Source organism: Diabrotica undecimpunctata, chromosome 3 (genome assembly GCF_040954645.1).
Source record: "Diabrotica undecimpunctata isolate CICGRU chromosome 3, icDiaUnde3, whole genome shotgun sequence".
Lineage (NCBI taxonomy): Eukaryota > Metazoa > Arthropoda > Insecta > Coleoptera > Chrysomelidae > Diabrotica > Diabrotica undecimpunctata.
The window spans coordinates 72,223,901-72,235,876 of NC_092805.1; the positions used below are offsets into that span (position 1 = coordinate 72,223,901).

Below are 11,976 nucleotides of genomic sequence, written 5' to 3' on the forward strand. Positions count from 1 at the left end.
ATAAAATATTATCTTACCATCAAAATTATTTTAAAGAAGAATAACTAATTCGTGAGTTGCCTCATAAATAGTTAAAAAAACTTAAATCGGTTCTACTGTAAAATTAGCAAAATGTTACATACGATAGTTTACCTCTGAGGTACAGATATATAGACACTTGCGATTTGATGACCCCTCAACAAGAGAAAATAGAATAATAGAAACAAAAGATAAACTACAAACAATTCGCAATACATACGATCAATTTGTAAAAAATTGCGTTGATAATTATTCACCTGGTGAAAATATCACAGTCAATGAGAGATTAGCTACATTCAGAGGAAAATGTCCTTTTAGAGTTTATATAAAAAGTAAACCTGGTCGATATGGAATAAAAATTTGGGTTTGTTCGGACTCTGATACTGCTTATATTTTGAACAGTCAGATATACACTGGAATGATAGAAAATCAACGAGAAATAAATCAGGGTTTTAGGGTAGTTCTAGACATGGTTAAACCCTATTTTGGATCAGGGCGTGGAGTTACCACAGATAATTTTTTAACCTCTGTTCCCCTAGCCGAAGAACTGCTAAGACGTCAACTTACAATTACGGGAACTCTAAGGGCCAACAAAAAAGAGATTCCTGCTGAATTTGCTCCAAATTCTGCGCGCGAAGAACGTTCCTCTATTTTTGGATTTTCTAATGATCTCACATTAGTATTCTATGTACCTACAAAAAAGGAAAGCTGTCATTTTGTTATCGACACAGTTTCACAGCGACGAAATATCCTCTGATGAAAAAGAAAAACGTAAGCCTGAAATTATTTTGCACTACAATAAAACCAAAGGGTCAGTTGACACCGGAGATAAAATGACTAGAGAATATATATGTGTTCGTTCAACTAGGAGATGGCCATTTAGGATTTTAATGGAAATTATTGATATGGCTGCACTCAATGCCTATATTATATTTACTAAAAAGTTTCCCGATTGGAAGAGTAATGACCGAAGTAGGCGAAGAATTTTTTTACAAAACTTGGCAGAAGAACTTTCACTCCCAAACGTTCTACACCGGAAACAGAATAATAAAAATTTTCACAAAACTGTAAAAAGTGCAATAGATTTATTTCTCTCTAATAGCAATGCCACTGTGTCAGAAACCCCTGCCAGAGACATTCAACAATATACAAATCGAAGATGCAGCTTTTGTGCCAGAACACGGGACAGAAAGACTAAAATATCATGTAGTATATGCAGAAAACCCATATGCAACATACATCGAGAAGAAACTAAAACATTTTTTTGCCCTGACTGTAAAAATGATAAATAAGATCATATTATTGTAATTACAGGTAAAATAAAAAAAATGTACATCTTTTTAATAATAAAAACAAATTATTTCAGTGACTAGCGCTTTATTATATAACTTTCCAAACAATAATGTATAATTTAAATGAATTATTAAAGTACTTTAGTGGGGTACCATAGTTACCCCGCACGGACTGCAACGTAAGTTTTTATAGCACGGTTCCGGAAAGGTTAATAAAAAGTAAAAGATTAGGCATTACTTATGGGATTCAAAAAACGAGCGTTAAGGAATATTGATGTACTAATAAGATCACCGCAATCGGGCATACCCCGGGTAATGATTAATTAATTAATCAACTAATTCTTCAGTCACCCCTTTAATATGATTTTGTCAAATTGGTCCTTTTTGGGACCAACTATTCTAATAACATATGTCTATAACTGTTAAGGGTATATCTAGAGATCAAGAAACTTTACTTTACTTAAACTTATCAGACATATGAGCTAAACACGAATGTAACTTATTTCTAGTGCAGGAAACACATATAGGGCCTAACTTAGGGTATTTGGTATATAGCTGATCGCTGAAAACCACATCATAGATATAGACATGCTATTTCTGTCGGAAAAGAAGCAAAGAATAACTTAAAGTAAGAAAGGACAAAACCAGTCAGCCGAGAGAACCTTTTAACGATGTTGAGCTTGGATCCACCATCTACATTATTAATGAAAAATAATACAACTACCGACATTGAGGATCTAAGCATAAAGCTTATTACGAAACCTGGACCAAAAACACTGTACAATGGCTTATCCGGATGATGAACAACTGTATTCAAATTATGGAGATACCCAAAATTTAGAGACAAGCCAAAGTTGTTACCTTGCTTAAACCTGGCAAAAAAAAAGACGGGTACGAAAAATATCCGGTATCAGTGGTGGTATTTTTCAATCTAAATGCCGCTTACGACACCTTAAATTACAGAATATTTCTCCAAAAACTATATGATATCCCCTTAGATAACAAGCTCACTTAGATTGTCTGCGTATGCCAACATAAGAGAATATTTTTTGTATCACTCACTGGTAAGAATAGCAGATGAAGAACGGTCTCGCTTGGGGTAGCATAAAGGCACCTACACTGTATAACATTTACACAAACAAACGATCCATACCGGTAGATACTAGGACTTCTATTATATAGACGAGACACCTATTATTGCACAATAAAAATAAACTATGAATCAATTTTTAGCCAAAACCCCTGAAAAACTCGTAGGTGCTCCTTCAATTTCCTCAACATAGACGTTTTCACAAAACTTAACATCCAATCTTGTCATAAAATCATTGAACTGTAGACTTCCTATAAATTCCTTGAAAATAGTTTGTATCACACCGGGTCAGTCACAGATTATTGTTTAAAACTAAAAGGTAAAAGGACCAGAAATAATATTCTTCGCAAGCTTGTCAGCTAAAAATGAGGCGCAAGTCCTTCCGCCCTTAAAACATAGACGCTTGTACTATATGCTTCTGCTGCCGAATATACCTTGTTAGACAAATTAACCATTCTTTCTTTTTGTGCACACTACTACCTATTTTAACACAAAAATATCTATTGTAGCACTTAACCATTCAATTTAACTGACTTCAATATAGATGGACTGTAGTAATAAAAAACTGGTGATTGCACTATATTTGAGATTTTATTAACACTACTGAATGTACTATTAAAACTAATATAATTCTAACGAAATATGTATGTCTTTCTTAAATGTGACCAAAAAATGTAATGTTCTAAAGTCATCTGTCTTTTTTCTTGCGCATGTGGTTGTTTTCACACTTCTTTCAATGTGCCACTGCCGTCAGTGAAGTTCAGCCACACACAGGACCGGCTTAGTTTTTTAGTAAATGAATCACAATCTTAACATACTCCCCCCTTTTGAACAGCATGTTCAAAAATTCTTATCAAAACACATCGTCATTAGGAGAAGGGAGTGGACAAATTTTCGAAACACCCCTTTTAAAAGTATTTTGACTATAAAAGTTTTTATAGTCACTACCCGCACTACACCATCATCGCCTGGATGGACATCAACAATTCTTCCCAAAATACATTTAATAGAAGGCAGGTTATTATGCTTTACGACGACCAGGTCACCAATATTGACATCCATTTTCCCAGTTTTCCATTTGTGTCGTTTCTGCAGTTCAGATAGATAAAAACAGGACCATCTTTTCCAAAAGCTTTGATTCATTTGCTGCAATAATTGAAATCTGGACAGCCGGTTAATTGTAATACTTTCATATAGTGGGTCAGGAGGTGATGTGAGAGCATGTCCAATCAATAGGCGAGAAGGGGTAATTGGGTTTAAATCGTTGGGATCTGAGGACATAGGATACAAAGGTCTAGAGTTTAATGTTGCCTCAATTTGCGTTAATAGTGTTGAATACTCCTCAAATGTTAAAATAGATTCTCCTATTACTCTGTGGAGATGATGTATAATGTTTTTGATATTTGACTCCCAAATACCTCCAAAATGTGGAGTATTTGGTGGAATAAAATGCCACGAAATTTTTTGCTGTGAACAGATTGTAACAAACTCAGATTGAGAATTTTCTAAAAACTTATATAACTTTTGCAGCTCTTTATAAGCTCCAACAAAATTAGATCCATTATCGGAATAAAAATGATTAGGAGTACCACGTCGAGCGGCAAACCTTCTAAATGTAGCAAGAAATGCTTCACTCGCTAACTCAGTGACCAGCTCAATGTGAACACCCTTAGTGGCAAAACATATAAATAAACAAATATATACCTTATAAGTTTTATAAGGTCGGCCTTTTCTATCACGCAACAGTACTGGACCAGCGTAATCAATTCCAGTATTTGCAAACGGTTTTGAAATTTGAACCCTATGTTTAGGGAGGTCAGCCATGATTGAGGCGGTTTGTCTAGGTTTATTTTTAAAACATTGTATGCAATTTCGTACCACCTTCTTGGCAAGACACATGCCAGCAGTCGCCCAGAACTTCTCACGTACTGAAAACAATAAAAGTTGTGGACCTGCATGTTTTAATCGTAAATGTTTGGCGTGAAATATTAATTTAGTGAATAAATGTTTACCATCTAGGAGATATGGATGCTTTTCATCAAATGACAAAGAGGAATTTTTAAGTCTACCCCCTACTCTCAGAAAACTGTTTGAATCTAAGAATGGACTTAGAGAAAGTAACCTATGTTTATGAGGCAAATTTTTTTGTTGACTAATAATAGAAATTTCATTTTTAAAACTTTTCTTTTGTGCTAATTTAGTTAAACATAACATACTGTTTTCCATCTCTAGAACGCTAAGAGGACCTTTTGTCCCTGTACGTTCCTTTAGGTTTGTAATGAAGCGTAAGCAATATGCAAAAACCCGTTTTAATCTATTAAGAGAGGAGAACCGTTGAAACAATAATAATTGTTCGGTAACAACAAGCGTGTGACAAATTTTACGAATTTCTGGAAGCTCCTTGTTATCTCCAGCTTGAAATAATCGTGGCCAGAATGGTTTTTCATATAAAAATGAGGGTCCATTCCACCATACCTTGCAATTGGATAGTTCATCTGGATACATGCCACGAGATGCTACATCAGCAGGATTTTCTTTAGTATTGACATAGCTCCAATTCGATATATTGCTCAGCGTTTGAATTTCTGAGACTCTATTGCTTACAAAAACTTGTAGTTTATTGGCCTCTGTATTCAACCACCACAATACTATCTGAGAATCGCACCAATAAAAACATTACATTGACATGTAAGTGCGTTTGACACTTGATTGACTAAGCGAGCTAGTGCTAAAGCACCACATAACTCTAATCTAGGAACCGTTAATACTTTTATAGGTGACACTCTGGTTTTGGAACATAGCAATCTGACATACACTGTTCCATTTTCATCAACCGTTCGAACATATAAAACTGCACTATAAGCATCTTTGCTAGCATCACTGAAGGCATGCAGCTCCATGTGAACTATTTTATCACACATAATATACCTGGGAATATTTATTTTATTAAGAACAGACAATTTTGATTTAAATGTTACCCATTTATTGAGCAGGTCTCGTGGTAGTTCATCATCCCAATCTAAATCAAGCAACCATAATTGTTGAATTAATATCTTAACTAGAATAATACATGGACTTATTAAACCTAAAGGGTCATATATCTTAGCAATATTACTAAGTAAACTTCTTTTAGTACTAGGTTGTTTATTACTGGATGTTGAAACATTGTATGTTAATACATCAGTATTACTAATCCATTGAATTCCTAAAGTTTTAAGCCTATCACTCTCTCCTAGTTCCAATATACTAAACTCATCAGATGTATCTTGTAAACCCTTTAAAATATCTTGGCTATTAGAAGCCCATTTTCTTAATTTAAAGGAAGCTGATTTTAATATCATCGAAATTTGATTACAAATTTCTATTCCATGTTCTTCACTGGTGAAGCCAGTTATTAAATCATCTACATACATGTCACGGTCAATCAATTCACTAGCAATTGGGTAATCATGTTTATAGTCAGAAGCTAATTGTTTTATGCATTTTATGGCCAAATAGGGAGCACTAGTCGTACCATAAGTAACTGTTTGCAACTCAAATGGTGCGAGGTCCTCATTAGGATTTTGTGGCCAAAGAATGTTTTGTAAATATCTTTCTTCAGGGTGTATCAAAATTTGACGGTACATTTTTTCCACATCAGCAATTACAACAAACTTGTGCTGTCTAAACCTCAACATAATTTTAAATATATCATTCTGAATGGCTGGCCCAGTATATTGGATATCATTTAATGATATCCCAGAATCGGTTTTAGCCGAACCATCAAATACAATCCTAACGTCAGTAGTAAGACTGTCTTCACGGAAAATAGCAAAATGGGGTAAAAAACATCGAAATTGACTGGATTCCTTTTGTGTTAATTGCCTCATATGTTGCAAGTTTAAATACTCATCCATAAATTTAGAGTATTTGCTTTCTAAAACATCATTCTTTTCCAATTTTTTCTCTTGAAGTTTTTTGATTCCCCTAATTGAGTGGCTTCTAATTTTAGTGGAAAACGAACAATAAATTTTCCAGAAGGATCTCGAGAAACTGTTTTATTGAAATAGTCCTCACAAAACAAATCTTCCTGTGACATCTGTTTCTGTTCATGATGAATCTCCTCGACAAACCAGAACTTTTGAAGATCGTCATTTATTAAAAAATTGCAATTAACCTCTTTTTTCATAGGAATATTTATCGGACCTGATACTACATAGCCAAAGACAGTATTAACTAGATGAGGTAGATTTCGACAGAGGTTTATTTTTTCATTTAGTACAATCTCCCAAAACAAATCCGCTCCAATTAATAGATCAACATTTCTAGGACAATTAAATATAGGATTAGCAAGTGCAATGCCTTCAGGAATGTGCCAATTAGAAATATCGAAGTTACAAGATGGTAAATTACTTGAGATTCTTTCAACAATGATACAGTTTAGGACAGTTTGAAAGTTATGAATATTAGATTTTATTAGTACCTCACATTTGTACCGTAAATTAGAATTAATACCAGCGATACCAGATACTGATACATCAATGAGATTGGTTTTCAAATTTAATTTTTTACACAAATTGTCAGATATAAATGAACACTGACTACCCACATCCAAGATGGCTTGGACTTTGTGAAATTTACCTGTATTATCTTGAACATCAACAATTGCAGTAGGTAAAATAACATAATTGTCATTAAATACAGTATTACCACAAATAATGGATGACCCTTTGAACTGATCACTTTGTTTTGATTCTGAGTTAACAACATCCTCAGAATTGTTTTGATTATCAGCAGAATTGTTATTAAAGGAGTTAGATTTCTTATGATGTAATAATGAATTGTGCTTACCCTTACAAAACTTACAGTTTCCTTTCTGGCAGTGTGTATTAAAATGGCCATGACATAAACAATTAGTACACAGTTTCAATTGTTTTATTTTGTGCCATCTTTCAGCTACTGACAATTTTAAAAATTGGTCACAAGTATAAATAGAATGTTTTTGTTTGCAATAATTACATTTTATTTCCCAAGTATTTTCTGAACTGCTAGCTAAAAATGAATGATGACGTGTTTTACTTTTATGACCACTTAGTCGCGTGTCTTTATTTTCTCTAGTGGTATTTGTTTCTATTGTTTCCAAAAAATCTGCTCTATTTTTCAAAAACTCAAAAAAACTAGCTAAACTCGGCAACATCTTATCTGTACGTGATTGTTCCCATTCCCGATTTGTATTTTTATCTAGCTTTAAAGAAATCATATGAACAATCATAGCATCCCAATGCTCAGTAGGAAGTTGCAATGTTTTTAACGCTCTAATATGCTTGTTTACATAATCAATAAGCCCTCTTAACCCTACTGATGATTCTTTGGGTAAGGACTCAATTTCAAATAAATGTTTTAAATGATTATTAACTAACAATCTTTTATTGTCAAATCGGTCACACAATAACTGCCAGGCATCCTGGTAATTATGTGCTGCAAATTCTAAACTTTGGATAATTTTCAAGGCTTCTTCACCTAAGCATGACCTTAAATAGTGATATTTTTGAATTTCTGAAAGCGTAAGGTTGTTATGAAAAAGTGATTCAAATGTATCTTTGAATTATAGCCATTTACTAAATTCACAATTAAAAGAAGGGCATTTAATGGGTGGTAATTTAATTGCATTTTCGTTAAAAGATTGACTATTATTATTTACTGACCCTAGGGTTTGGGGAATTGAATTACTTCCAATCTTTTTAACAACCTCTTGTGTCCTAGCTACACAATCTATTAAAGTATTTAAAAATATGTCTGCCTCTTCACGTTGTGCCTCAAGTTCATCGTCTGGACAAATATCCTCAATCACGGCTTGAATCTCTTCAAATTCCGTTTCTAATGATTCTACTTTACCTAATCTGATTTTTAATTCTACTATCTCTTTATTATCAAATTCTTGATTTGTTAGAAATCGATTATATAATGGTTCAAAATAGTTTTGAAATTTAGTTAGCTTATATTTAATACCTCCACGCTTCCGTATCTTTGCATTTAAATTAGCGGCCATCCTGTATTCTTTTATGCAATTATTTAGTATATAATAGTAATAGATCCAACTTTATTAGAGCTCAATGAATAAATCGATAACTTTTATAATTATAACCAATATATTTATTACAGCAAATAAGAAGTAGCTGTTAATGTTAATATTGAAATTGTAATTGTTTATAGTCACTTTTTATTGTTGTTTTGCCTTAGGAATTTGAGATGACTATAATTGCGTTTAACTGTGTTTAATGGTTTAATTCTCGATATCATACATGAACATAATAGTGAGATACCCTTATAATAGCTATGTGTATTTAATATAGAAATATTAAACTCAAAGAATAATAAAAATGGAAATAAAACATACACATTTAAATGGAAAAAAACATTGAAAATAGCTTTACAAGTAGAGTTGATATTGTATTATATATTTGATTTTGTATTGATAATTGATATTGTATTATATGTATAGACAATTGTTAAATGACTGCAAATTAAAACAGCATTAACTCTACAACGACAGGAATTTAGGTAAAATGGATTTGACCTACTTGTATTACCGGCGCCATTCCATAAACCACGTGCAAATCTCAAGCTGCAATCCAATTTTATCCGGCTCGAAGGACCAAATGTTAATTCTGACTTCAATATAGATGGACTGTAGTAATAAAAAACTGGTGATTGCACTATATTTGAGATTTTATTAACACTACTGAATGTACTAATAAAACTAATATAATTCTAACGAAATATGTATGTCTTTCTTAAATGTGACCAAAAAATGTAATGTTCTAAAGTCATCTGTCTTTTTTCTTGCGCATGTAGTTGTTTTCACACTTCTTTCAATGTGCCACTGCCGTCAGTGGAGTTCAGCCACACACAGGACCGGCTTAGTTTTTTAGTGAATGAATCACAATCTTAACAACCATATTTATTTTGAGATAACCTTCTATCGAGATATCATATGTAGTACACAAATACGACCAGAACTAAAATATTAAAAAAGCTTTATACAATATATCGCAGAAGATTGGATAAAATAAAAGTAGTTTTTATTAATCAGATGCTTACATAAAATGTACAAAGACATACTCACGTAAACAAAATATATTACGAAATTTCTGTAATTAAAAAAACATCGGCATTGACCTAATAAAATTATATTAAATAAAAAAACAAATATCAAACATCTTTAAAAATACAGAAAAAATAAAATTTTCTATGCAAGCGAACATTCCATTCAATAATAAGCCCAAATCCTTTCGTATCTACATACCTGTTTTTTAAAGAACCAGTTACATTTTAGTACGTAGTTATACCAGGTAATATGATATCCTCTGTTACACAGTGTAATGCGTATGACATTCCACTGTCTACAAACAGTAGATAAAAATAAGGAGCCCATATAAACCGTTCAGGGTATATGTTGAAAATATACGGTATAATCGCACAGTTGCCAAACTCTCAGAGCTTACTTAAACCAATAAACGTATGGTTCAGATATACAATGAAGAAGATCTGAACGACCCCTATAATATATACACGTGAACTAAGCGATATACATTTATGATACAGGGGTATTTACGGGCTCCAAAAAATTTTTATAAATTATTAAACTCTACATGTTGATGAATCGACTGAACCAATATTACGGAATTGTCAAGCGAGCTCCGTATATCGGTATCCACTTGACCATGGAGCTCAATTGAACCTGAATTTTAACATGGACGGAGTTCACTTAATGCCGTAGATATATATATATATATATATATATATATATATATATATATATATATATATATATATATATATATATATATATTTATATACATATATATATATATATATATATATATATATATATATATATATATATATATATATATATATATATATATATATATATATATATATATATATATATATACTGGTCGTATATATACAAAAAAACTGAAACAGGTCGATTTTTATTTTAAATTGACAATTTACAGTATGAAAATATTATCCCTTTCCAGCACCCCCTTTGAATTATAAGCACCCCCTCGAAAATTTTAAATAACAAAGGGGGTCGTGTGGCACCTTGTTAGAAAGGGATTTTAGTCATCTGTTTAGCAATATAAAGTTTTTTGAGTTTGTGCAATCATAACTGAAAAAATTGATTTTTACAATTAAATTAAATGTTCAACTTGACCACCATTATTCACTTCTTGACAATAACCGAGGCGATTTTGGAATTCTCGTACAACATTTTGTATGACCTCGGGGGTTATTTTGTTAGTTTCTTCCGTTATCCTAACTTTTAAATCAGCAATATTGCCTGGTCTATTAAAATATACTTTAGAAATAATCAGGTATTTTCTTCGTATCTGTTCTGCTAAACATTAGAGAAAAAACTTTGAAGATAATAAAATATTAGTCAAAAAGCCAAATAAACAATTGATATGAATCTAGTAGGCTGCTGTCATTTAGGTATTTAAAGTTACTAAAAGACGTCAGTATAATATTATTGTGCGCATAATAAATTTAATTATGGCCCATTTGTCCGAGACTCAAAGAATAGACATTTTAATTATGATTGGTTGTGGTAATGTAACAAGAACTCAAAAGAAGGTTTGTGAAATGTTTAATAATAAATACCCTGGTCAACAGCTTTTGCAGTCTACAGTTAGAAAAATTGAAAAGAAGTTTCATGTAAAAAATATTGAAAAACCAGGTAGAAATATTAAATTTACTGTTGAAAAAAGTTAGATGTACTTCTAGAGATTGAGAAAAATCCGCATAAGACAACTCGAAAACTGACCGCCGTCAATGATGTAAGTAAATCATCTATTTTGAGAGTTTTGCATAAAGAAAAATACCACCCTTACAAAGTTCAGTTGGTTCAGGAGTTAAATGAAGATGATCCCGATAGAAGAAAAGAATTCTGTGAAATGATGATGGGCAGAATGAACGCAGATTTGCAGTTTATAAACAAAATAGTTTTTTCTGATGAAGCGACGTTTCATTTAAACGGAACGGTTAACAAACCCAGAGAAAATCCTCACTGGGTGTGTATAACTCACGCAATATCCTAAAAAAATCACCATTTGGGCCGGTATCATTAACAATAAAATTATTGGTCCTTATTTTTTTAAGGGCACAGTTGATGGTGAGGTTTATCTAGATTTTTTGAATAACTTTTTAGTGCCTACATTACGAAGATTTTTTCCTGATGTAAATATTTTTCCCAATAGGTGGATTGGAAGACGTGGAACGATCGAATGGCCGGCTAGATCCCCGATTTGACTCATCTCGATTACTTCTTATGAGGTTATTTAAAATCTAAAGTATATTTTAATAGACCAAACAGTATTGCTGATTTAAAAGTTAGGATAACGGAAGTAATAAACAAAATAACCCCCGAGGTCGTACAAAATGTTGTGCGAGAATTCCAAAATCGCCTCTGCGATTGTCAAGAAGTGAATGGTGGTTATTTTGAACATTTAATTAAATTGAAAATTACATTGAAAAATACATTCTAAATATTATGTGACATTATTATCTTCATTCAACCTAAAGTTTTGTGAT

General features: G+C 32.2%; 2 protein-coding genes across 2 annotated transcripts; both read right to left on the reverse strand.

Moving 5' to 3' along the window:
- Nucleotides 1-5,048: 5,048 nt before the first annotated feature.
- LOC140435874 (uncharacterized) lies at nucleotides 5,049-6,296 on the reverse strand. Its single transcript, XM_072524588.1, has one exon. The coding sequence runs from the start codon at nucleotides 6,294-6,296 to the stop codon at nucleotides 5,049-5,051; it is 1,248 nt and encodes a 415-aa protein (XP_072380689.1).
- Nucleotides 6,297-6,316: 20 nt separating this feature from the next.
- LOC140435875 (uncharacterized) lies at nucleotides 6,317-8,428 on the reverse strand. Its single transcript, XM_072524589.1, has 2 exons — nucleotides 8,110-8,428; nucleotides 6,317-7,935 (listed from the first exon to the last, which is right to left on the reverse strand). Exons 1-2 carry the CDS (start codon nucleotides 8,426-8,428, stop codon nucleotides 6,317-6,319), a joined length of 1,938 nt encoding a protein of 645 aa, XP_072380690.1.
- Nucleotides 8,429-11,976: the final 3,548 nt, after the last annotated feature.

Bases quoted from the DNA above. Each gene is read 5' to 3' on its own strand.
- LOC140435874 (XM_072524588.1), bottom strand. From the start codon at position 6,296: ATGGATGAGTATTTAAACTTGCAACATATGAGGCAATTAACACAAAAG.
- LOC140435875 (XM_072524589.1), bottom strand. From the start codon at position 8,428: ATGGCCGCTAATTTAAATGCAAAGATACGGAAGCGTGGAGGTATTAAA. The intron at 7,936-8,109 runs GTAATTCAATTC...TTACGCTTTCAG, and splicing joins GGTTGTTAAAAAGATTGGAA to AAATTCAAAAATATCACTAT.